The sequence below is a fragment of the Cyclopterus lumpus genome, chromosome 23 (genome assembly GCF_009769545.1).
Source record: "Cyclopterus lumpus isolate fCycLum1 chromosome 23, fCycLum1.pri, whole genome shotgun sequence".
Classification (NCBI taxonomy): Eukaryota; Metazoa; Chordata; class Actinopteri; order Perciformes; family Cyclopteridae; genus Cyclopterus; species Cyclopterus lumpus.
The window spans coordinates 16830508-16858398 of NC_046988.1; the positions used below are offsets into that span (position 1 = coordinate 16830508).

At 42.8% G+C, this 27891-nt stretch overlaps 1 protein-coding gene across 1 annotated transcript in view; it reads left to right on the forward strand.

The window, feature by feature from the left end:
• The first annotated feature begins 272 nt into the window (after positions 1–272).
• Positions 273–27891, forward strand: part of eps8a (epidermal growth factor receptor pathway substrate 8a) — a 37954-nt gene continuing 10335 nt past the window's right edge. Inside the window, exons 1-15 of the mRNA XM_034526617.1 lie at positions 273–454; positions 13053–13103; positions 13823–13890; positions 16584–16651; positions 17028–17189; positions 17802–17951; positions 18128–18210; positions 18296–18432; positions 20692–20765; positions 20952–21078; positions 21273–21361; positions 21480–21554; positions 24719–24867; positions 27295–27469; positions 27553–27680. Coding sequence (XP_034382508.1) covers positions 13054–13103; positions 13823–13890; positions 16584–16651; positions 17028–17189; positions 17802–17951; positions 18128–18210; positions 18296–18432; positions 20692–20765; positions 20952–21078; positions 21273–21361; positions 21480–21554; positions 24719–24867; positions 27295–27469; positions 27553–27680 — 1535 coding nt within the window. The 5' untranslated portion in view covers positions 273–454; position 13053. The remainder of the gene's footprint in view (positions 455–13052; positions 13104–13822; positions 13891–16583; positions 16652–17027; positions 17190–17801; positions 17952–18127; positions 18211–18295; positions 18433–20691; positions 20766–20951; positions 21079–21272; positions 21362–21479; positions 21555–24718; positions 24868–27294; positions 27470–27552; positions 27681–27891) is intronic.

A 27891-nucleotide genomic window follows, 5' to 3' on the forward strand; every position in this document is an offset into this window, starting at 1 on the left:
CTTCACTCGTCTTTACTCGTCTTTACTCGTCTTTACCCGTCTTCACTTGTCTTCACCCGTCTTTACCCGTCTTTACTCGTCTTTACCCGTCTTTATTCATTCATTCGATGTCTAGTTAGTTGTTATGTACCTACTTCTATGTGAAGCGTGGGTAAATAAAGACAGGATCGCCTGCCCCTCTCGGTGGAGGGCGGCTGCCTGCTAGTCCTCACAGAGGGAATATCCGCCCCTCCTCCAGGGCGGCTGCCTGCTAGTCCTCGCTCAGGGATTGGTGCCCTGGGCTTAGGGCAGGTTGACTGCTGCTGCTTTTTAAAGTGTAGTTTTAACGAGTCGCGTCTCTTGTCTCCCCGAACAACAAGCTCCGTCGGTCGGATACAAAGAGTCCAGAGGAGCCGATAGGACCTCCCCGGTTCTCTGCCATGTTTTTCTAACGGATTACCGGATGAACCCGCAGGTGAGCTCGTTTTATTCACCTTCCTCCGTCAGTTCACTGTTCAAATTAAGGGTCTTGATAAATAAACACAAACATGATGACGTCATTAGCTCGCTTGCTGTTGACCTTATTTGGATCAGGTGGAGCCTCCGTTGGAAAGCATCGATCTTTGCTCTCCAATACGCACGCGGATACTTCCAATACATCATTAATGCGCGTGTCCGGGCCACGTGATCCCTCGCGGTGGTGGGGTCAATAAGAGGTAACTTTCAGGTCCCGTTACAGGGACATTTATTCCAGAATAATCCCTGATAGTGGAGCACACCGAGCAGGTCTCAGAGGTCTCTAATCCACCACTGACGTGTCCATTGACGGACATGTACTAACGTCCAGGTGTGCGCGAGCTCCCCGGACAACAGGCGCTCCGCCCGGCCTGAATGGAGCCCGTTACCGGGGATCACCGGGTGCTTCCAGCCCGTTACCGGGGATCACCGGGTGCTTCCAGCCCGTTACCGGGGATCACCGGGTGCTTCCAGCCCGTTACCGGGGATCACCGGGTGCTTCCAGCCCGGTTACCGGAAGCTCTCCGCGGCTTTCATCTGCGTTTGCCCCCTTAAAACCAACCTGACCCTGTGGTCTTTGACTTTGAAATGATTTTGTATATATTATCATATTTAATTTAATCTGACACACTTTAATGACTTTAGGTGGAGTTTAAAGAGGAACGTGTTTAGTACACCTGATATATGTATATGTATATGTATATATATGTATATATATATACATACACAAAACCTTGTGTGATGATATTTAATATTCAGTCGGGTGGACAGTAAAGAACATTTTACAGGTGTGTCTTTTGACCCAAACAAAGATGGCGACCGGAAGTGGTCAGTTGTTTGTAACCACAGCTGAACCTTACATGAGGTCATGACCTTTGACAAGTTTACCTCCAAACCTAAAAATGAACACTCAAATAATGATTATGTCCATTATTTATTAATCTGCTTATTATTTCTAGATCAATCAATCAATAGCTTGGTCTATAAAGTGTCAGAAAATATAAAAAAATGTGCTTTCTCAAAAAACTGGAAATCTCCTTTTTTTTAGGGTGAAAACTTTCTTTTCTGCCATTTACACAATAAATTATTTTAATGATTAATTGGTTTTCAAAATAATTGCCAATACATTTTCTCTCAATTGATAAATGGTTGACTTTATTAATCTATACCTGAATTATATTAGATTACATTGTTTTATTCAAACATCACAAATGACAAATTTACCTCAGAGGGCTTTGTTAGCTAGTTGTTAGCTTGTCTTTTAGCTCGTCTGTTAGCTTGTTTGTTAGCTCTCTGTGAGCGGTTTCCTGTTGAGGTCACAGGTCACGGGCTCTTTGAGATGCTGAACACTTGATGACCTTTGAGCTCAGTGTTGTGTAATCTGAGCTGTTTTTACTGCTTTGTCCCAGTTTAAGATAAAGAAAAGGATTACAGTCCACAGCTGGTCCCGGATCAGGTCTCTTGTGGGACTCTGGTCTTCATGGGAAACGTCCTCCAGCTGCTCAGAGACTCTATTTCTGGATGTTTCCATCCCTGAAGGTTCAGTCTCATAACAACCAGAGAGGGAGGACTGTCATAATAATAATAATTATTATCATCATCATCATCGTTCTTATTATTATTTAGTACACCTGAACACCTTTAGTACTCCTTTAGTACATCTGAACACCTTTAGTACACCTGAACACCTTTAGTACACCTGAACACCTTTAGTACACCTTTAGTACACCTTTAGTACACCTGAACACCTTTAGTACACCTTTAGTACACCTGAACACCTTTAGTACACCTGAACACCTTTAGTACACCTTTAGTACACCTTTAGTACACCTGAACACCTTTAGTACACCTGAACACCTTTAGTACACCTTTAGTACACCTTTAGTACACCTGAACACCTTTAGTACTCCTTTAGTACATCTGAACACCTTTAGTACATCTGAACACCTTTAGTACACCTGAACACCTTTAGTACACCTTTAGTACACCTTTAGTACACCTTTAGTACACCTGAACACCTTTAGTACACCTTTAGTACACCTGAACACCTTTAGTACTCCTTTAGTACACCTGAACACCTTTAGTGCACCTGAACACCTTTAGTACACCTTTAGTACACCTTTAGTACACCTGAACACCTTTAGTACACCTTTAGTACACCTGAACACCTTTAGTACTCCTTTAGTACATCTGAACACCTTTAGTACACCTTTAGTACACCTTTAGTACACCTGAACACCTTTAGTACACCTTTAGTACACCTGAACACCTTTAGTACACCTGAACACCTTTAGTACACCTTTAGTACACCTTTAGTACACCTGAACACCTTTAGTACACCTTTAGTACACCTGAACACCTTTAGTGCACCTGAACACCTTTAGTACACCTGAACACCTTTAGTGCACCTGAACACCTTTAGTACTCCTTTAGTACACCTGAACACCTTTAGTGCACCTGAACACCTTTAGTACTCCTTTAGTACACCTGAACACCTTTAGTACTCCTTTAGTGCACCTGAACACCTTTAGTACACCTGAACACCTTTAGTACACCTGAACACCTTTAGTGCACCTGAACACCTTTAGTACACCTGAACATCTTTAGTGCACCTGAACACCTTTAGTGCACCTGAACACCTTTAGTACACCTGGACATCTTTAGTACACCTGAACACCTTTAGTACTCCTTTAGTACACCTGAACATCTTTAGTACACCTGAACACCTTTAGTACTCCTTTAGTACACCTGAACACCTTTAGTACACCTGAACACCTTTAGTACTCCTTTAGTACACCTGAACACCTTTAGTACACCTGAACACCTTTAGTACACCTGAACACCTTTAGTACTCCTTTAGTGCACCTGAACACCTTTAGTGCTCCTTTAGTACACCTGAACACCTTTAGTACACCTGACCACCTTTAGTACTCCTTTAGTACACCTGAACACCTTTAGTGCACCTGAACACCTTTAGTACACCTGAACATCTTTAGTGCACCTGAACATCTTTAGTGCACCTGAACACCTTTAGTACACCTGAACACCTTTAGTACACCTGAACATCTTTAGTACACCTGAACACCTTTAGTACTCCTTTAGTACACCTGAACATCTTTAGTACACCTGAACACCTTTAGTACTCCTTTAGTACACCTGAACACCTTTAGTGCTCCTTTAGTACACCTGAACACCTTTAGTACACCTGAACACCTTTAGTACACCTGAACATCTTTAGTACACCTGAACACCTTTAGTACTCCTTTAGTGCACCTGAACACCTTTAGTACACCTGAACATCTTTAGTGCACCTGAACACCTTTAGTACACCTGAACACCTTTAGTACACCTGAACACCTTTAGTACTCCTTTAGTGCACCTGAACACCTTTAGTACTCCTTTAGTGCACCTGAACACCTTTAGTACACCTGAACACCTTTAGTACACCTGAACACCTTTAGTACACCTGAACACCTTTAGTACTCCTTTAGTACACCTGAACACCTTTAGTACTCCTTTAGTGCACCTGAACACCTTTAGTGCACCTGAACACCTTTAGTACACCTGAACACCTTTAGTACTCCTTTAGTGCACCTGAACACCTTTAGTACTCCTTTAGTGCACCTGAACACCTTTAGTACACCTGAACACCTTTAGTACACCTGAACACCTTTAGTACACCTGAACACCTTTAGTGCACCTGAACACCTTTAGTATACCTGAACATCTTTAGTACACCTGAACACCTTTAGTGCTCCTTTAGTACACCTGAACACCTTTAGTACACCTGAACAACTTTAGTGCACCTGAACACCTTTAGTACACCTGAACACCTTTAGTGCACCTGAACACCTTTAGTGCACCTGAACACCTTTAGTACACCTGAACACCTTTAGTGCACCTGAACACCTTTAGTACACCTGAACACCTTTAGTGCACCTGAACACCTTTAGTGCACCTGAACACCTTTAGTACACCTGAACATCTTTAGTACACCTGAACACCTTTAGTACTCCTTTAGTACACCTGAACATCTTTAGTACACCTGAACACCTTTAGTACTCCTTTAGTACACCTGAACACCTTTAGTGCTCCTTTAGTACACCTGAACACCTTTAGTACTCCTTTAGTACACCTGAACACCTTTAGTACTCCTTTAGTACACCTGAACACCTTTAGTCCTCCTTTAGTACACCTGAACACCTTTAGTGCTCCTTTAGTACACCTGAACATCTTTAGTACACCTGAACACCTTTAGTACACCTGAACATCTTTAGTGCACCTGAACATCTTTAGTGCACCTGAACACCTTTAGTACACCTGAACACCTTTAGTACACCTGAACATCTTTAGTACACCTGAACACCTTTAGTACTCCTTTAGTACACCTGAACATCTTTAGTACACCTGAACACCTTTAGTACTCCTTTAGTACACCTGAACACCTTTAGTGCTCCTTTAGTACACCTGAACACCTTTAGTACTCCTTTAGTACACCTGAACACCTTTAGTACTCCTTTAGTACACCTGAACACCTTTAGTACACCTGAACACCTTTAGTGCTCCTTTAGTACACCTGAACATCTTTAGTACACCTGAACACCTTTAGTACACCTGAACATCTTTAGTGCACCTGAACATCTTTAGTGCACCTGAACACCTTTAGTACACCTGAACACCTTTAGTACACCTGAACATCTTTAGTACACCTGAACACCTTTAGTACTCCTTTAGTACACCTGAACATCTTTAGTACACCTGAACACCTTTAGTACTCCTTTAGTGCACCTGAACACCTTTAGTACTCCTTTAGTGCACCTGAACACCTTTAGTACACCTGAACACCTTTAGTACACCTGAACACCTTTAGTACTCCTTTAGTGCACCTGAACACCTTTAGTGCACCTGAACACCTTTAGTATACCTGAACATCTTTAGTACACCTGAACACCTTTAGTGCTCCTTTAGTACACCTGAACACCTTTAGTACACCTGAACACCTTTAGTGCACCTGAACATCTTTAGTGCACCTGAACACCTTTAGTGCACCTGAACACCTTTAGTGCACCTGAACACCTTTAGTACACCTGAACATCTTTAGTACACCTGAACACCTTTAGTACTCCTTTAGTACACCTGAACATCTTTAGTACACCTGAACACCTTTAGTACTCCTTTAGTACACCTGAACATCTTTAGTACACCTGAACACCTTTAGTACTCCTTTAATACACCTGAACACCTTTAGTGCTCCTTTAGTACACCTGAACACCTTTAGTACTCCTTTAGTACACCTGAACACCTTTAGTACTCCTTTAGTACACCTGAACACCTTTAGTACACCTGAACACCTTTAGTACTCCTTTAGTACACCTGAACATCTTTAGTACTCCTTTAGTACACCTGAACACCTTTAGTACACCTGAACACCTTTAGTGCTCCTGAACATCTTTAGTACACCTGAACACCTTTAGTACACCTGAACACCTTTAGTGCTCCTGAACATCTTTAGTACACCTGAACACCTTTAGTACACCTGAACACCTTTAGTGCTCCTGAACATCTTTAGTACACCTGAACACCTTTAGTACTCCTTTAGTACACCTGAACACCTTTAGTACACCTGAACACCTTTAGTACACCTGAACACCTTTAGTGCTCCTTTAGTACACCTGAACACCTTTAGTACACCTGAACACCTTTAGTGCTCCTTTAGTACACCTGAACATCTTCTTCTTTGAAATGTCTGAGGAGATAAAAGTCCCAACAAATGGCTTCCTAAAGTTTCAGAAGTTAAACAGTGACATTAAAAAGGTAATTTCATCCAGAATTGGCCAATCAATCTTTGAATAATTGAGTTCCCTGAGTTAAAGACGCTGATGTAGAGTCACGAGGACTTCGTTAATTTCACATGATCATGTATGATATAGATGATCAATAAAGTTGATCTTGTATAATATAGATGTGTATGGGGCATTCAAGTCTCAAACCACATCTACATTTTTCAGAAGAAATATTAAAGATCTTTAATGTTTTAACTTTCCCAGACGTCCTAAAGTCTGAAGTTTAGAAATGTGTGAACGGAGATGAAATGATAGGATGTTTATGTGTCGATAATCCGGCGCTTTAAGGCCTCTCCAAGCCCCGCCCCCTCCCCCGCCTGTCTGTAATGAGTCATTAATTAGGGGCTTAAGCTGCCACAGCAAATCCAGGTCCTGCAGAGACCTGGATCCTCCGTAATCCGTCCCACGTGAAGCACAGAGATCCTGTTCCTGCAGTCAGTCTGAGTGGATCCTCTGGAAACTCAGCTGTGGACCGACAGGTAAGCGCTCTGCTTCACCTGGGACGTCCAGGTGATCGGATGGGTCAGTTAGTGGATTTATTTATTTAAATGGGACCTAAAACGGACATAATGGTTGGTGGTCTCTTCAGGTCTTATCAGGTCTCTTCAGGTCTCGGCTTTGAGAAAGTGGGTCAGGATGTTTCCAGCAGACCCCCCAGAGGGAGGTGGTCCAGTAATAGAACCTCATCAGGGTCAGTTCAGCCTGAATTATCCTGCTGCTTCACACAAGACTTTTATTGTGAAACACAGACAAACTTGTCTTTTGCTTCACACAAGGCTTTTATTGTGAAATGGAGAAAAGCTTGTCTTTTGCTTCACACAAGGCTTTTATTGTGAAAGAGACAAGCTTGTCTTTTGCTTCACACAAGGCTTTTATTGTGAAAGAGACAAGCTTGTCTTTTGCTTCACACAAGCGGCTTTTATTGTGAAAGAGACACGCTTGTCTTTTGCTTCACACAAGACTTTTATTGTGAAAGAGACACGCTTGTCATTTGCTTCACACAAGAGGCTTTTATTGTGAAAGATACACTTGTCTTTTGCTTCACACAAGGCTTTTATTGTGAAAGAGACAAGCTTGTCTTTTGCTTCACACAAGCGGCTTTTATTGTGAAAGAGACATGTTTGTCTTTTGCTTCACACAAGGCTTTTATTGTGAAAGAGACACTTGTCTTTTGCTTCACACAAGGCTTTTATTGTGAAAGAGACACGCTTGTCTTTTGCTTCACACAAGGCTTTTATTGTGAAAGACACTTGTCTTTTGCTTCACAAGAGGCTTTTATTGTGAAAGAGACACGCTTGTCTTTAACTTCCTGTCCTGTTGTAGAATCCTGATGCTCCGTGAATAAATAATAATTAATGATCTCTGAGGTTTAACTCGTTAAATGTTAGTTGAATATTCACATTTTGTAGCTTTTTGGTTTTCAAGTACGAAGAGTTTGAAAAGCATAAACATGTTTATTTCATATATATATATATATATATATATATACACACAGTGTGTGTCTACAGTGTGTGTTTACAGTGTGTGTCTGCAGTGTGTGTTTACAGTGTGTGTTTACAGTGTGTGTCTGCAGTGTGTGTTTACAGTGTGTGTTTACAGTGTGTGTCTGCAGTGTGTGTTTACAGTGTGTGTCTACAGTGTGTGTTTACAGTGTGTGTTTACAGTGTGTGTCTGCAGTGTGTGTTTACAGTGTGTGTTTACAGTGTGTGTCTGCAGTGTGTGTTTACAGTGTGTGTCTGCAGTGTGTGTCTACAGTGTGTGTTTACAGTGTGTGTCTACAGTGTGTGTTTACAGTGTGTGTCTACAGTGTGTGTCTGCAGTGTGTGTTTACAGTGTGTGTTTACAGTGTGTATCTGCAGTGTGTGTCTACAGTGTGTGTTTACAGTGTGTGTTTACAGTGTGTGTCTGCAGTGTGTGTTTACAGTGTGTGTCTACAGTGTGTGTTTACAGTGTGTGTCTGCAGTGTGTGTTTACAGTGTGTGTTTACAGTGTGTATCTGCAGTGTGTGTCTACAGTGTGTGTTTACAGTGTGTGTTTACAGTGTGTGTCTGCAGTGTGTGTTTACAGTGTGTGTTTACAGTGTGTGTCTGCAGTGTGTGTTTACAGTGTGTGTCTGCAGTGTGTGTCTACAGTGTGTGTTTACAGTGTGTGTCTACAGTGTGTGTCTACAGTGTGTGTCTACAGTGTGTGTCTGCAGTGTGTGTTTACAGTGTGTGTTTACAGTGTGTATCTGCAGTGTGTGTCTACAGTGTGTGTTTACAGTGTGTGTTTACAGTGTGTGTCTGCAGTGTGTGTTTACAGTGTGTGTTTACAGTGTGTGTCTGCAGTGTGTGTTTACAGTGTGTGTTTACAGTGTGTGTCTGCAGTGTGTGTTTACAGTGTGTGTTTACAGTGTGTGTCTGCCGTGTGTGTTTACAGTGTGTGTCTGCAGTGTGTGTCTACAGTGTGTGTTTACAGTGTGTGTCTACAGTGTGTGTTTACAGTGTGTGTCTACAGTGTGTGTCTGCAGTGTGTGTTTACAGTGTGTGTTTACAGTGTGTATCTGCAGTGTGTGTCTGCAGTGTGTGTTTACAGTGTGTGTTTACAGTGTGTGTCTGCAGTGTGTGTCTACAGTGTGTGTTTACAGTGTGTGTTTACAGTGTGTGTCTGCAGTGTGTGTTTACAGTGTGTGTTTACAGTGTGTGTCTGCAGTGTGTGTTTACAGTGTGTGTCTGCAGTGTGTGTCTACAGTGTGTGTTTACAGTGTGTGTTTACAGTGTGTGTCTGCAGTGTGTGTTTACAGTGTGTGTCTGCAGTGTGTGTTTACAGTGTGTGTCTACAGTGTGTGTCTACAGTGTGTGTTTGCAGTGTGTGTCTGCAGTGTGTGTCTGCAGTGTGTGTTTACAGTGTGTGTTTACAGTGTGTGTCTGCAGTGTGTGTCTACAGTGTGTGTTTACAGTGTGTGTCTGCAGTGTGTGTCTGCAGTGTGTGTTTACAGTGTGTGTCTGCAGTGTGTGTTTACAGTGTGTGTTTACAGTGTGTATCTGCAGTGTGTGTCTACAGTGTGTGTTTACAGTGTGTGTTTACAGTGTGTGTCTGCAGTGTGTGTTTACAGTGTGTGTTTACAGTGTGTGTCTGCAGTGTGTGTTTACAGTGTGTGTCTGCAGTGTGTGTTTACAGTGTGTGTCTACAGTGTGTGTTTACAGTGTGTGTCTACAGTGTGTGTTTACAGTGTGTGTTTACAGTGTGTGTTTACAGTGTGTGTCTGCAGTGTGTGTCTGCAGTGTGTGTTTACAGTGTGTGTCTGCAGTGTGTTTACAGTGTGTGTGTTTACAGTGTGTGTCTGCAGTGTGTTTACAGTGTGTGTTTACAGTGTGTGTCTACAGTGTGTGTTTACAGTGTGTGTCTACAGTGTGTGTCTACAGTGTGTGTTTACAGTGTGTGTCTGCAGTGTGTGTTTACAGTGTGTATCTGCAGTGTGTGTTTACAGTGTGTATCTGCAGTGTGTGTCTACAGTGTGTGTTTACAGTGTGTGTTTACAGTGTGTGTCTGCAGTGTGTGTTTACAGTGTGTGTTTACAGTGTGTGTCTGCAGTGTGTGTTTACAGTGTGTGTCTGCAGTGTGTGTCTACAGTGTGTGTTTACAGTGTGTGTCTACAGTGTGTGTTTACAGTGTGTGTCTGCAGTGTGTGTCTACAGTGTGTGTTTACAGTGTGTGTCTGCAGTGTGTGTTTACAGTGTGTGTCTGCAGTGTGTGTCTACAGTGTGTGTTTACAGTGTGTGTCTACAGTGTGTGTTTACAGTGTGTGTCTGCAGTGTGTGTCTACAGTGTGTGTTTACAGTGTGTGTTTACAGTGTGTGTTTACAGTGTGTGTCTGCAGTGTGTGTTTACAGTGTGTGTCTACAGTGTGTGTCTACAGTGTGTGTTTACAGTGTGTGTCTGCAGTGTGTGTTTGCAGTGTGTGTCTGCAGTGTGTGTTTACAGTGTGTGTTTACAGTGTGTGTTTACAGTGTGTGTCTACAGTGTGTGTTTACAGTGTGTGTCTGCAGTGTGTGTTTACAGTGTGTGTCTGCAGTGTGTGTTTACAGTGTGTGTCTACAGTGTGTGTCTACAGTGTGTGTTTACAGTGTGTGTCTGCAGTGTGTGTTTGCAGTGTGTTTACAGTGTGTGTTTACAGTGTGTGTTTACAGTGTGTGTTTACAGTGTGTGTCTGCAGTGTGTGTCTGCAGTGTGTGTTTACAGTGTGTGTCTACAGTGTGTGTTTACAGTGTGTGTCTGCAGTGTGTGTTTGCAGTGTGTTTACAGTGTGTGTTTACAGTGTGTGTCTACAGTGTGTGTTTACAGTGTGTGTCTGCAGTGTGTGTTTGCAGTGTGTTTACAGTGTGTGTTTACAGTGTGTGTTTACAGTGTGTGTCTACAGTGTGTGTCTACAGTGTGTGTTTACAGTGTGTGTCTGCAGTGTGTGTTTACAGTGTGTGTCTACAGTGTGTGTTTACAGTGTGTGTCTGCAGTGTGTGTTTGCAGTGTGTGTCTGCAGTGTGTGTTTACAGTGTGTGTTTACAGTGTGTGTCTACAGTGTGTGTTTACAGTGTGTGTTTACAGTGTGTGTCTGCAGTGTGTGTCTGCAGTGTGTGTTTACAGTGTGTGTCTACAGTGTGTGTCTACAGTGTGTGTCTACAGTGTGTGTTTACAGTGTGTGTCTGCAGTGTGTGTTTGCAGTGTGTTTACAGTGTGTGTTTACAGTGTGTGTTTACAGTGTGTGTTTACAGTGTGTGTCTGCAGTGTGTGTTTACAGTGTGTGTCTACAGTGTGTGTCTACAGTGTGTGTTTACAGTGTGTGTCTGCAGTGTGTGTTTGCAGTGTGTTTACAGTGTGTGTTTACAGTGTGTGTCTACAGTGTGTGTTTACAGTGTGTGTCTGCAGTGTGTGTTTGCAGTGTGTTTACAGTGTGTGTTTACAGTGTGTGTCTGCAGTGTGTGTCTACAGTGTGTGTTTACAGTGTGTGTTTACAGTGTGTGTCTGCAGTGTGTTTACAGTGTGTGTTTACAGTGTGTGTCTGTATCTTAGCTCACTTAGCTTAGCTTAATATAAAGACTGTTTTCACATTATTTCTGGTCAAACTGGTCATTATCTAAATTAATACTAAAATCACAGATTATACATTTTATTAATCTATTATGTTTTTATTAATGTACTGCTTTATTAATTTACCTTTTTGTATTATTTCCTTTCGGTGTGTGTGTGTGTGTGTGTGTGTGTGTGAGAACTTCCTCTTCACACAAACGTTCATCTTTGTTCTTTCAAAGAAAGAAGAACTTTATGAACCAGGAAGTAGTTTAATATTTATTAACGTTTCAGAGAAAACACACACATTAATAATTATATTAATCTCATGTTTAACATTAATAATTATATTAATCTCATGTTTAACATTAATAATGATATTAACCTCATGTTCAACATTAATAATATTAATCCCATGTTTAACATGAATAATAATATTAATCTCATGTTCAAGGCGGAATGTGTTTGCATGTGATTTTATAACCTTTTGTTATTTATGACGATCAGTTCTGTTTGAACATCACATGACTCTCCTCATCACTCAGTAACAGCTTGTCTGTCGGATATTGTATGAAGATCCGTTGAAATGTTACATGTGTTTTTACAGGCTTTTATTGTGAAAGGTAGGAGCGGCTTTCTTTGTAATGAAGCTGGTGTGAAGCCTCCGTGGGCATTCTCAGCCCTCGGCGAAGCCTCTCAGGAGCCGTGCGGTTGCTATGGTTACAGTCTAAAATGGAGGCCCAGTGGAAGTTAAACACGGAGTCCTGGGAAAAGTAATCACAGGTTTGAAGTCTGGCTCCACAACCTTTATGATGTCATCGCTCATCAAAAACACAAACAACTTCATTTTGATGAATTCAGATTTTTATTTTTCCATCAGAGATTTCAGAGACAAAACATTAATATTCTAATATTTAGATTATTTGGCCATGAAGGCAGGTTGTTGGTGGTGAACATAGATATTATATTATATTATATTATAGTGTTGACGTGTTGTAAGGAAGTGTTTCTGCACTGAAACCAAGTGCATCATGGGACACGGTGTTCTAATATGAAATCTGTTCCACTTCCTGTAAAGAAGAATGAATGAAACTATTTGTGATCTTATTAATAATAATACTGTCGATATATTTAATACATAATATATGCTAATGATCACGAGTAGTTTCTCCTGATGATGATGATGTTGATGATGATCTTGATGTTGATGATGATGATCTTGATGGTGATGATGTTGATGATGATGATGATCTTGATGATGATGATGATCTTGATGATGATCTTGATGATTATGTTGATGATGATGATGATGATGGTGATGATCTTGATGATGATGATGATGATGATCTTGATGTTGATCTTGATGATGATGATGATCTTGATGATGTTGATGATGATGATGGTGGTGATGAAGATGATGATGATGATCTTGATGATGATGATGATGATGATGATGATCTTGATGATGATCTTGATGATGATGTTGATGATGATGATCTTGATGATGTTGATGATGATGATGGTGGTGATGAAGATGATGATGATGATCTTGATGATGATGATGATCTTGATGGTGATGATCTTGATGATGATGATGATGATCTTGATGATGATGATGATGATGATGTTGATGATGATGGTGGTGATGAAGATGCTCCTCTGTGTCTCCAGGATGAACAGATCTGAACCTTCAGCTCTCGGCTCCTGCAGCTCGCGGACCAAGTGAGTGTTTTTCACCACACATTTAAATGTATATTAATTAATTAATTAATTAAAATGAATAAACAAATATTTGATCGTTTATACATTGAAACCCAAGAATTAAAGTAAAAGAAAAGAGTTATTAAAATGTTATATTTCCTCTTAAAACAACATAATGGGATCATAAATGATTAGTTGGTATTTTACAGTTATTCATATTTCCCTTCATCTCTGTTTCACATGAAGCTCGTAACGACTGTTCCTCTATCGGTTTTGTTCCTAGTCACTGATCGTTAATTATTGATTGCCTCATCAGAATAAATAACGTTTCAGGCAGCGCTGGTCTGACATCAGCTGGGCGGACAGGAAGTGGACAAAGTCGTCAATAAAACTGGATCAATTAACCAGTCGATCACATTTCTGTTCTGGTCTCATGCATATAATATGATATATAATTCTATATCTCTGTGTATTTCAGCATATAATAATATGATATATAATTCTATATCTCTGTGTATTTCAGCATATAATAATATGATATATAATTCTATATCTCTGTGTATTTCAGCATATAATAATATGATATATAATTCTATATCTCTGTATTTCAGCATATAATAATATGATATATAATTCTATATCTCTGTATTTCAGCATATAATAATATGATATATAATTCTATATCTCTGTATTTCAGCATATAATAATATGATATATAATTCTATATCTCTGTATTTCAGCGGCCATGGCTCTCGGTCTCAGGAGCCTCGTAAACATAAAGCCATGTCTAGTGCCAAAGTTCTCTACGGTGAGTTCATGTTTTATTTCCTGCTTCTTGTTTATCATTAAATATTAATTAATGAGTGAGTGACTGCTTCCTTTTTCTGAAGGAGTTACCTTTTTATTGATCATAACATCTGGATCGATTGTCCAGTTTATTGAACATGAACATTAAAATACTAACACTTAGTTTTACTCTGAAGTCCTAGTGATGTAAAACATACTAATACCACAGTATAGAAATACAAAAGTATTCTAATTATTATTGCATTCATGTCTTCATCACTTTAAAGGTGGAGCTCATTTTAATGACTTTATATAATCTATAATTATACATTTATTATCTTGTGTTATAGTTCTACTACAAATACTGTTCATCAGTAACTACATTGATCCTCATTAATATGTAATATCATTCATATTGATCCTCATTAATAAGTAATATCATTCATATTGATCCTCATTAACATTGATCCTCATTAATATGTAATTTCATTAACATTGACCCTCATTAATATGTGATCTCATTATCTTTGATCTTCATTAATATGTAATCTCATTAACATTGACCCTCAGTAATATGTGATCTCATTATCTTTGATCTTCATTAATATGTAATCTCATTAACATTGACCCTCATTAATATGTAATGGTATTAACATTGATATTCATTAACATTGATCCTCATTAATATGTAATCTCAATAACGTTGATCCTCATTAACATTGATCCTCATTCATATGTAATCTCATTAACATTGACCCTCATTAATATGTAATGGTATTAACATTGATATTCATTAACATTGATCCTCATTAATATGTGATCTCATTATCTTTGATCTTCATTAATATGTAATCTCATTAACACTGACCCTCATTAATATGTAATGGTATTAACATTGATATTCATTAACATGGATCCTCATTAATATGTAATATAATTAACATTGACCCTCATTAATATGTAATGGTATTAACATTGATATTCATTAACATTGATCCTCATTAATATGTGATCTCATTATCTTTGATCTTCATTAATATGTAATCTCATTAACACTGACCCTCATTAATATGTAATGGTATTAACATTGATATTCATTAACATGGATCCTCATTAATATGTAATCTCAATAACGTTGATCCTCATTAACATTGATCCTCATTCATATGTAATCTCATTAACATTGACCCTCATTAATATGTAATGTTATTAACCTTGATCCTCATTAACATTGATCCTCATTAATATGTAATATAATTAACATTGATCCTCATTAATATGTAATCTCAATAACGTTGATCCTCATTAACATTGATCCTCATTAATATGTAATCTCATTAACATTGATCTTCATCAATATGTAATGTCATTAACATTAACATTGACCCTCATTCATATGTAATGTCATTAACATTGATCATCATTAATATGTAATCTCATTAACATTGATTCTCATTAATGTGTAATCTCATTAACATTGACCCTCATTAATATGTAATGTCATTAACATTGATCCTCATTAATATGTAATCTCATTAACATTGACCCTCATTAATATGTAATGTCATTAACATTGACCCTCATTCATATGTAATGTCATTAACATTGACCCTCATTAATATGTAATCTCATTAACATTGCCCCTCATTAATATGTAATGTCATTAACATTGACCCTCTTTAATATGTAATCTCATTAACATTGACCCTCATTAATATGTAATCTCATTAACATTGACCCTCATTAATATGTAATCTCATTAACATTGACCCTCATTCATATGTAATGTCATTAACATTGACCCTCATTAATATGTAATGTCATTAACATTGACCCTCATTAATATGTAATGTCATTAACATTGACCCTCATTCATATGTAATGTCATTAACATTGACCCTCATTCATATGTAATGTCATTAACATTGACCCTCATTAATATGTAATCTCATTAACATTGCCCCTCATTAATATGTAATGTCATTAACATTGACCCTCTTTAATATGTAATCTCATTAACATTGACCCTCATTAATATGTAATCTCATTAACATTGACCCTCATTCATATGTAATGTCATTAACATTGACCCTCATTAATATGTAATGTCATTAACATTGACCCTCATTAATATGTAATGTCATTAACAGGATCAGATGAAATGTATTTCCTTCGTTCACCTTCCAAACATAAAAAGAAAAGTCAAAGTGAGCGAGTGTGAAATGTTTGTGTGTTTTCATGTAAACAACGTGGCTCGTTATTTGATACTGAACATCGTGACGCCATGAGCCAATCAGAAGACACTGTGGTGACAATAACAACTGGATGTGGAGATAGACTTCTTTGAAAAGACATTACGTTTCTTTAGTTCTGATGAACTTAATAAACAACAACAAACAAGGCTGACGAGCTTCACCTCAACAATAACGTTTCTAACCATAAATTAAATTAACTTCATAATATAAACAGAAATAAGAGCCACGTTGTAAAAGTTATGATTTGTCTTTTAGTTCAAACCTGCATGTACAACTATTTATGGCCTCTTTGATTTTCCTCTTACTTATTGTTAAACTTGAGTCTGTTGTCATTAATGTGTTGATGTTCATTCTAATAGCTGCATGTCGGTGTGAAGTGTCTTCAATATTAAAATGATTAATTTGTATAACTTGAAGGTTTTGTTTGCTTTGTGTCCCAACATTAATAATGACTTTCCAGAACAAAGGAAACATTTCACCAGAACCAGCATCAACAGTCTGACGGACACGTCTCAGTACCACGTGGAGGTGAGATATTACACAACGCTCCCTCAGCCTCTTAGCCTCTTAGCATTTAGCTTTCTTTATGCTTCATTTCCAATAAAGACAAATGGCAGAATGTTGACTTTGAGTTTGTAATATTTATATACACAAAATTGAATTCTGTTTTATTATTATAAAGAATATAACAATTATAATTGATTGATGGTTAAAATATTTTGTTTTTATGGGGAGGGATATACATACACACATACAATATGTGTATGTATATATGTGTGTGTGTGTGTATATGTATATGTATATGTATATGTATATATATATATATATATATATATATATATATATATATATATATATATATATATATATATATATACGTAAGTCTCCGCCCCCTGGTCTCCAGCACCTGACCTCCTTCGTGTTGGATCGTAAAGACGGACTTGTCTCCGTGGACGACGGCGTGCGACGGCTCCGCCTGCTGGACGCCAAAGGAAAGGTCTGGACTCAGGAGATGTTACTGCAGGTGGACCAGAAGACCATCAGCCTAATAGACCAGGAGACAAAGGTGGGCCCCTCTAGTACCTGAGACCAGTATAGCCCTCCGGTACCTGAGACCAGTAAACCCCTCCGGTACCTGAGACCAGTAGAGCCCTCTGGTACCTGAGACCAGTAGAGCCCTCTGGTACCTGAGACCAGTAGACCCCTCCGGTACCTGAGACCAGTAAACCCCTCCGGTAACTGAGACCAGTAAACCCCTCCGGTAACTGAGACCAGTAAACCCCTCCGGTACCTGAGACCAGTAGAGCCCTCTGGTACCTGAGACCAGTAGAGCCCTCTGGTACCTGAGACCAGTAGAGCCCTCTGGTACCTGAGACCAGTAGACCCCTCTGGTACCTGAGACCAGTAGACCCCTCCGGTACCTGAGACCAGTAGACCCCTCCGGTACCTGAGACCAGTAGAGCCCCTCCAGTACCTGAGACCAGTAGAGCCCCTCCAGTACCTGAGACCAGTAGTCGCCCTTCTAGTCCTCTGGGACCTCGGGAACCTCAGGGACCCGGGGGACCACGGGGATCTTAGGGATATTAGGGAACCTCAAAGACCTCAGGAAACCATAGGGAACCCGTGGGACCTCCTAGGCTACAAGAGTCCTGACCTTGGATCTCTTCCCGTTTATCAGAACGAGCTAGAGAACTTCCCCATGGGGACGATCCAGCACTGCCAGGCCGTGATGAACGCCTGCAGCTACGACTCCATCTTGGCTCTGGTGTGTAAAGACCCGGGTCAGAACAAACCGGACCTCCACCTGTTCCAGTGTGACGACATCAAGGTGAACGGCCTTTAGCTATTCATATTCATAACACAGACACCAGACTGGAGCTGGTTTGTGAGGTGGAACCTGAATCGAAGGGGACCGAGGACCCGGTGGAGCTCCAGGGAGGATGAGGTTCTCAAAGGTTCTGCACGTGTTTCATGGTGTTGATGGTTCTGCTGGTTCCCCATCAGGCAACTCTGATCCACGCAGACGTAGAAAGCGCCGTGATCGACGCCAAAGGAGGCAAAGTGAAGAAGAGGCCGGAGGCGTTGAAGTAAGAACCAATCAAACGCGTCGGAGTAAACGCTGACAGCTGATTGGCTGACCTGTCTTAACCCCCCCCCCCCGTCTGTCTGCAGGATGATCCTGAAGAGCGACGGGATCATCCCCCCTCCCCCCGCTGACCCCGCCCCCGAACCACCTGCGTCGGCCAATCAGGTGGACGTGAAGAGCCGAGCGACCGCCTGGTCAGCGTGGACCAATGAGCAGCAAGACTGTGAGTGATGTCACAACACAGGAAGTTATAGTTTTATATAATGTAAACATGAATGTTGTTTGTTTAAATGCTGATTATTGATCAATACTCTTCATTATTGATTATGAATCTGAATCTGTAAAGTTGGTTGTCATTACCCCTTCTTATTGGTTGGCTGTCATTACCCCTTCTTATTGATTGGCTGTCATTACCCCTTCTTATTGGTTGGCTGTCATTACCCCTTCTTATTGGTTGGCTGTCATTACCCCTTATTATTGGTTGGTTGTCATTACCCCTTCTTATTGGTTGGCTGTCATTACCCCTTCTTATTGGTTGGTTGTCATTACCCCTTCTTATTGGTTGGCTGTCATTACCACTTCTTATTGATTGGCTGTCATTACCCCTTCTTATTGGTTGGCTGTCATTACCCCTTCTTATTGGTTGGTTGTCATTACCCCTTCTTATTGATTGGCTGTCATTACCCCTTCTTATTGGTTGGCTGTCATTACCCCTTCTTATTGATTGGCTGTCATTACCCCTTCTTATTGGTTGGCTGTCATTACCCCTTCTTATTGATTGGCTGTCATTACCCCTTCTTATTGGTTGGCGGTCATTACCCCTTCTTATTGATTGGCTGTCATTACCCCTTCTTATTGATTGACTGTCATTACCCTTCTTATTGATTGGCTGTCATTACCCCTTCTTATTGGTTGGCTGTCATTACCCCTTCTTATTGGTTGGCTGTCATTACCCCTTCTTATTGGTTGGTTGTCATTACCCCTTCTTATTGATTGGCTGTCATTACCCCTTCTTATTGGTTGGCTGTCATTACCCCTTCTTATTGGTTGGTTGTCATTACCCCTTCTTATTGATTGGCTGTCATTACCCCTTCTTATTGGTTGGCGGTCATTACCCCTTCTTATTGATTGGCTGTCATTACCCCTTCTTATTGGTTGGCTGTCATTACCCCTTCTTATTGGTTGGCGGTCATTACCCCTTCTTATTGATTGGCTGTCATTACCCCTTCTTATTGATTGGCTGTCATTACCCTTCTTATTGGTTGGCTGTCATTACCCCTTCTTATTGGTTGGCGGTCATTACCCCTTCTTATTGATTGGCGGTCATTACCCCTTCTTATTGATTGGCTGTCATTACCCCTTCTTATTGGTTGGCTGTCATTACCCTTCTTATTGATTGGCTGTCATTACCCCTTCTTATTGATTGGCTGTCATTACCCCTTCTTATTGGTTGGCTGTCATTACCCCTTCTTATTGATTGGCTGTCATTACCCCTTCTTATTGGTTGGCTGTCATTACCCCTTCTTATTGGTTGGCTGTCATTACCCCTTCTTATTGGTTGGCTGTCATTACCCCTTCTTATTGGTTGGCTGTCATTACCCCTTCTTATTGATTGGCTGTCAATACCCCTTCTTATTGGTTGGCGGTCATTACCCCTTCTTATTGGTTGGTTGTCATTACCCCTTCTTATTGATTGGCTGTCAATACCCCTTCTTATTGGTTGGCGGTCATTACCCCTTCTTATTGGTTGGCGGTCATTACCCCTTCTTATTGGTTGGCTGTCATTACCCCTTCTTATTGGTTGGCTGTCATTACCCCTTCTTATTGGTTGGCTGTCATTACCCCTTCTTATTGGTTGGCTGTCATTACCCCTTCTTATTGGTTGGCTGTCATTACCCCTTCTTATTGATTGGCTGTCAATACCCCTTCTTATTGGTTGGCGGTCATTACCCCTTCTTATTGGTTGGTTGTCATTACCCCTTCTTATTGGTTGGCTGTCATTACCCCTTCTTATTGGTTGGCTGTCATTACCCCTTCTTATTGGTTGGCTGTCATTACCCCTTCTTATTGATTGGCTGTCATTACCCCTTCTTATTGATTGGCTGTCATTACCCCTTCTTATTGGTTGGTTGTCATTACCCTTCTTATTGATTGGCTGTCATTACCCCTTCTTATTGATTGGCTGTCATTACCCCTTCTTATTGGTTGGCTGTCATTACCCCTTCTTATTGGTTGGTTGTCATTACCCTTCTTATTGGTTGGTTGTCATTACCCCTTCTTATTGATTGGCTGTCATTACCCCTTCTTATTGATTGGCTGTCATTACCCTTCTTATTGATTGGCTGTCATTACCCTTCTTATTGGTTGGCTGTCATTACCCCTTCTTATTGGTTGGCTGTCATTACCCCTTCTTATTGATTGGCTGTCATTACCCCTTCTTATTGGTTGGCTGTCATTACCCCTTCTTATTGGTTGGCTGTAGATGAGAAGCAGCGCCAGGTGTTGGAGGAGGACGGGCCGGTGGAGATGACTGCAGCCCGAGTGGACCGAGACGTGGTGAGGTTGTGTTTAAATCTGATCTGAGAGCAGCTGAAGGAGCCGCTGAGAATGTATCTTGAAATGTAATGAAGAGGTGTGCTCACGTAGAGTGCGCTGAGCACACTGACCTCTGGTCTGTTGGTTTAGGTTTAATCATTAAAGAGGAATAAATGTCACGTCAATGACACACTTTGGTTCTGGCAGCAAATCCTGAACCACATCCTGGACGACATCGAGCTGTTCGTCACCAGGCTGCAGAAAGCTGCCGAGGCCTTCAGCGAGCTCTCCAAGAGGAAGAAGGCCAAGAAGGGCAAGAAGAAAGGTCCGGGAGGTGAGGACCCACCTTAAGAAACACGCCATCTCAAAATGATGACCTAATATCTCTCTTTGAAATCGGAAAACATAAATAAACAAAATGAAAACAATTTTTAAAAAAGTAAATTAAATGAAATAAGTACATTTAATGAATGAATTAAATAAATAATAAAAAGATGACCTATGGACATTGACCCTCCTGTCCACCAGAGGGCGTCCTCACGCTGCGCTCCAAACCTCCTGGAGAGGACGAGTTCGTGGAATGTCTGCAGAAGTTCAAACATGCCTTCAACCAGCTGGTAGGCTCCTGTTCCTCCTCTTCATCACAATCCTCCTCTTCATTGTGTGATGTTTTGTTAAATAATAATATTATTTATACAGGATATATGAATAATTAATTGACTGTTTGACCTTCAGGGGAAGCTGGCGGATCAAATCCAGAACCCGAGTGCTGTGGATCTGCTTCACTTCCTGTTCTCTCCTCTCAGGATGGTGAGTCCTGTCCCCTTCCTGTCCCCTTCCTGTCCTCTTCCTGTCCCCTTCCTGTCCACTTCCTGTCCCCTTCCTGTCCACTTCCTGTCCCCTTCCTGTCCTCTACCTGTCCCCTTCATGTCCACTTCCTGTCCCCTTCCTGTCCCCTTCCTGTCCCCTTCCTGTCCTCTTCCTGTCCCCTTCCTGTCCTCTTCCTGTCCCCTTCCTGTCCCCTTCCTGTCCTCTTCCTGTCCTCTTCCTGTCCCCTTCCTGTCCTCTTCCTGTCCTCTACCTATCCCCTTCCTGTCCTCTTCCTGTCCCCTTCCTGTCCCCTTCCTGTCCCCTTCCTGTCCTCTTCCTGTCCCCTTCCTGTCCTCTTCCTGTCCTCTTCCTGTCCCCTTCCTGTCCTCTACCTGTCCTCTTCCTGTCCCCTTCCTGTCCCCTTCCTGTCCTCTTCCTGTCCTCTACCTGTCCCCTTCCTGTCCTCTACCTATCCCCTTCCTGTCCCCTTCCTGTCCACTTCCTGTCCCCTTCCTGTCCACTTCCTGTCCCCTTCCTGTCCTCTACCTGTCCCCTTCATGTCCACTTCCTGTCCCCTTCCTGTCCACTTCCTGTCTTCTACCTGTCTTCTACCTGTCCTCTACCTGTCCTCTACCTGTCTTCTACCTGTCTTCTACCTGTCCCCTTCCTGTCTTCTACCTGTCTTCTATTTGTCCTCTACCTGTCCCCTTCCTGTCCTCTACCTGTCCTCTTGTCTCCTACATGTCCCCTACCTGTCCTCTGGTCCCCTACCTGTCCTCTGGTCCCCTAGCTGTCCTCTTGTCCCCTACATGTCTCCTAGCTTTCCTCTACATGTCCTCTGGTCCCCTACCTGTCCTCTGGTCCCCTAAATGTCTCCTAGCTGTCCTCTGGTCCCCTACATGTCCCCTACCTGTCCTCTGGTCCCCTACATGTCCCCTACATGTCCTCTTGTCCCCTACATGTCTCCTAGCTGTCCTCTGGTCCCCTACATGTCCCCTACCTGTCCTCTGGTCCCCTAGCTGTCCTCTTGTCCCCTACATGTCTCCTACCTGTCCTCTACCTGTCTTCTACCTGTCCTCTGGTCTCCTAGCTGTCCTCTACATGTCCTCTGGTCCCCTACCTGTCCTCTGGTCCCCTACATGTCTCCTAGCTGTCCTCTTGTCCCCTACATGTCTCCTACCTGTCCTCTTGTCCCCTACATGTCTCCTAGCTGTCCTCTACATGTCCTCTGGTCCCCTAGCTGTCCTCTGGTCCCCTACATGTCCCCTAGCTGTCCTCTGGTCCCCTACATGTCCCCTAGCTGTCCTCTGGTCCCCTACATGTCCCCTACCTGTCCTCTTGTCCCCTACCTGTCCCCTACCTGTCCTCTGGTCCCCTACATGTCCCCTACATGTCCTCTTGTCCCCTACATGTCTCCTAGCTGTCCTCTGGTCCCCTACATGTCCCCTACCTGTCCTCTTGTCCCCTACATGTCCCCTACCTGTCCTCTGGTCCCCTACATGTCCCCTACATGTCCCCTACATGTCCCCTACCTGTCCTCTGGTCCCCTACATGTCCTCTTGTCCCCTACATGTCCCCTACATGTCCTCTTGTCCCCTACATGTCCCCTACCTGTCCTCTTGTCCCCTACATGTCCTCTTGTCCCCTACATGTCCCCTACCTGTCCTCTGGTCCCCTACATGTCCCCTACCTGTCCTCTGGTCCCCTACATGTCCCCTACCTGTCCTCTTGTCCCCTACATGTCCTCTTGTCCCCTACATGTCTCCTAGCTGTCCTCTGGTCCCCTACATGTCCTCTTGTCCCCTACATGTCCCCTACCTGTCCTCTGGTCCCCTACATGTCCCCTACCTGTCCTCTTGTCCCCTACCTGTCCTCTTGTCCCCTACATGTCCCCTACCTGTCCTCTAGTCCCCTACATGTCCCCTACATGTCCTCTTGTCCCCTACATGTCCCCTACATGTCCTCTTGTCCCCTACATGTCCCCTACCTGTCCTCTTGTCCCCTACATGTCCTCTTGTCCCCTACATGTCTCCTAGCTGTCCTCTGGTCCCCTACATGTCCTCTTGTCCCCTACATGTCCTCTACCTGTCCTCTGGTCCCCTACATGTCCCCTACCTGTCCTCTTGTCCCCTACATGTCCCCTACCTGTCCTCTGGTCCCCTACATGTCCCCTACCTGTCCTCTTGTCCCCTACATGTCCCCTACCTGTCCTCTGGTCCCCTACATGTCCCCTACATGTCCTCTTGTCCCCTACATGTCTCCTAGCTGTCCTCTTGTCCCCTACATGTCCCCTACATGTCCTCTTGTCCCCTACATGTCCTCTTGTCCCCTACATGTCCCCTACATGTCCTCTTGTCCCCTACATGTCCCCTACCTGTCCTCTTGTCCCCTACATGTCCCCTACCTGTCCTCTGGTCCCCTACATGTCCCCTACATGTCCTCTTGTCCCCTACATGTCTCCTAGCTGTCCTCTTGTCCCCTACATGTCCCCTACATGTCCTCTTGTCCCCTACATGTCCTCTTGTCCCCTACATGTCCCCTACATGTCCTCTTGTCCCCTACATGTCCTCTACCTGTCCTCTGGTCCCCTACATGTCCCATACCTGTCCTCTTGTCCCCTACATGTCCCCTACCTGTCCTCTGATCCCCTACATGTCCCCTACATGTCCTCTGGTCCCCTACATGTCCCCTACCTGTCCTCTTGTCCCCTACATGTCCTCTACCTGTCCTCTTGTCCCCTACATGTCTCCTAGCTGTCCTCTGGTCCCCTACATGTCCCCTACCTGTCCTCTTGTCCCCTACATGTCCTCTACCTGTCCTCTTGTCCCCTACATGTCTCCTAGCTGTCCTCTTGTCCCCTACATGTCCCCTACATGTCCTCTTGTCCCCTACATGTCCTCTTGTCCCCTACATGTCCCCTACATGTCCTCTTGTCCCCTACATGTCTCCTAGCTGTCCTCTGGTCCCCTACATGTCCCCTACCTGTCCTCTTGTCCCCTACATGTCCCCTACCTGTCCTCTGATCCCCTACATGTCCCCTACATGTCCTCTTGTCCCCTACATGTCTCCTAGCTGTCCTCTGGTCCCCTACATGTCCCCTACCTGTCCTCTTGTCCCTTACATGTCCTCTACCTGTCCTCTTGTCCTCTACCTGTCCCCCCCAGGTGATCCAGGCTTCTGGCAGTGTGGATCTGGCTCGCAGCGTTGTGGTTCCTCTCCTGAGCAGAGAGACCATCGACTTCCTGCACACCTCGGGGACGGCGGAGGAGAGACACCTGTGGGTTGCCCTGGGAGACGGCTGGACCAAGTGCAGGTGAGTCCGTCTCTAAAATCCAAACAATGAAGATTAATAAACCAATCAGATTCCTCGTAGCGATCTGAATGGCTCCTCATTGGTGGAACGAGCTCCCCATTGACATCAGGACAGGAAGTCTCTACAGACTAAAAACACATCTTAGTGACTACACCTTGAATAGGGAAGGTAGAGCCGTAGTAGCACTTTAGTAGCACTTAAATGTATCTTACTGATAGCACTTTGTAGTTTAACACTTTAGCAGCACTTAAATGTCTCTTACTGATAGCACTTTGTAGTTTAACACTTTAGTAGCACTTAAATGTCCCTTACTGATAGCACTTTGTAGTTTAGCACTTTAGTAGCACTTAAATGTCTCTTACTGATAGCACTTTGTAGTTTAACACTTTAGCAGAACTTAAATGTCTCTTACTGATAGCACTTTGTAGTTTAACACTTTAGTAGCACTTAAATGTCCCTTACTGATAGCACTTTGTAGTTTAGCACTTTAGTAGCACTTAAATGTTTCTTACTGATAGCACTTTGTTGTTTAGCACTTTAGTAGCACTTAAATGTTTCTTACTGATAGCACTTTGTAGTTTAACACTTTAGTAGCACTTAAATGTCTCTTACTGATAGCACTTTGTAGTTTAACACTTTAGTAACACTTAAATGTCTCTTACTGATAGCACTCTGTAGTTTAGCACTTTAGTAGCACTTAAATGTCTCTTACTGATAGCACTTTGTAGTTTAACACTTTAATAACACTTAAATGTCTCTTACTGATAGCACTCTGTAGTTTAGCACTTAAATGTCTCTTACTGATAGCACTCTAGTTTAGCACTTTAGTAGCACTTAAATGTCTCTTACTGATAGCACTTTGTAGTTTAACACTTTAGTAGCACTTAAATGTCTCTTACTGATAGCACTCTGTAGTTTAGCACTTTAGTAGCACTTAAATGTCTCTTACTGATAGCACTTTGTAGTTTAAAACTTTAGTAACACTTAAATGTCTCTTACTGATAGCACTTTGTAGTTTAGCACTTTAGTAGCACTTAAATGTCTCTTACTGATAGCACTTTGTAGTTTAGCACTTTAATAGCACTTAAATGTCTCTTACTGATAGCACTCTGTAGTTTAAGGTTATTGAAGAAATTGTACTTTCTCCATTCTTGTTCTGAGTTTGGACTCATGGTTTAATGCACTTATTGTAAGTCGCTTTGGATAAAAGCGTCAGCTAAATGACATTAATGTATGTAATGTAATGTATTTAATGTAATGTAATGTATTTAATGTAATGTAATGAATGGAATCAACCAATCAGAGCCTCAGCTGTCAATCAGGAATCAATAATCTGTTCCTGTATTGATCATTTCAGTTCAAGTTCAGATGTAAAATTAATAAAGTGTGTGACTCGGCGGCCATGTTGGAAACAGTGGAGCGAACATCAAGCCCCGCCCACCAGCTGGACTGGGACCAGGACTCTCCTCCTGGAGGACTGGTATTGATCCACCAGCTGGACTGGGGACAGGACTCTCCTCCTGGAGGTCTGGTATTGATCCACCAGCTGGACTGGGACCAGGACTCTCCTCCTGGAGGACTGGTTTTGATCCACCAGCTGGACTCTGACCAGGACTCTCCTCCTGGAGGACTGGTATTGATCCACCAGCTGGACTGGGACCAGGACTCTCCTCCTGGAGGACTGGTATTGATCCACCAGCTGGACTGGGGACAGGACTCTCCTCCTGGAGGTCTGGTATTGATCCACCAGCTGGACTGGGACCAGGACTCTCCTCCTGGAGGACTGGTTTTGATCCACCAGCTGGACTCTGACCAGGACTCTCCTCCTGGAGGACTGGTATTGATCCACCAGCTGGACTGGGACCAGGACTCTCCTCCTGGAGGACTGGTTTTGATCCACCAGCTGGACTCTGACCAGGACTCTCCTCCTGGAGGACTGGTATTGATCCACCAGCTGGACTGGGACCAGGACTCTCCTCCTGGAGGACTGGTTTTGATCCACCAGCTGGACTCTGACCAGGACTCTCCTCCTGGAGGACTGGTATTGATCCACCAGCTGGACTGGGACCAGGACTCTCCTCCTGGAGGACTGGTATTGATCCACCAGCTGGACTGGGACCAGGACTCTCCTCCTGGAGGACTGGTTTTGATCCACCAGCTGGACTCGGACCAGGACTCTCCTCCTGGAGGACTGGTATTGATCCACCAGCTGGACTGGGACCAGGACTCTCCTCCTGGAGGACTGGTATTGATCCACCAGCTGGACTGGGACCAGGACTCTCCTCCTGGAGGACTGGTTTTGATCCACCAGCTGGACTGGGACCAGGACTCTCCTCCTGGAGGACTGGTTTTGATCCACCAGCTGGACTGGGACCAGGACTCTCCTCCTGGAGGACTGGTTTTGACCCGGCTCTCTGTGACCTCCAGGTTGGAGTGGCCCAGGCACCACTACTTCCCCCCCTGCGTGCTGACCTTCCAGGATGGCTGGGAGCCGCCGCTGATCCTGGAGACTCGGTCCAGAGACCAGGATCTGACTCAGCTGGATCTGAGTCCCCCCAGCGCTGAGATCCAGAGACAAGAGGACCTGAGGGTTCACCTGGAGGTTTACGTATATATAAATATCAATACTTCCTGTCTATATATATATATGTATGTATATATTAATCTAATATTAATGCTTCGCAGGCGGCGGTCCAGAGGTCGCCCCCCACAGACGGGTACGCCTCCTGCAGCTCCTACAGACGGATGCAGATCCTGGATCAGGACTCCACCGTGGCGGCTTTCAAACAGGCCGTCAGCCGCCGCGTAGACCGGTAACTGTGAGGTCACATGACGCCCTGGAGAACTGATCCCAGATCTGCTCTGAATCCATAAATACGCAAAGGCTGAAGGAGATGAATACATAACAATAAATAATCAGTAGATACACATTTTATAATTATTTTTTTGTATTCTATTCATATCTGTATTGATACTTTCCTTGTATTTATTAAGTTCATTAATATAAAGAAGAAATAAGTAAAT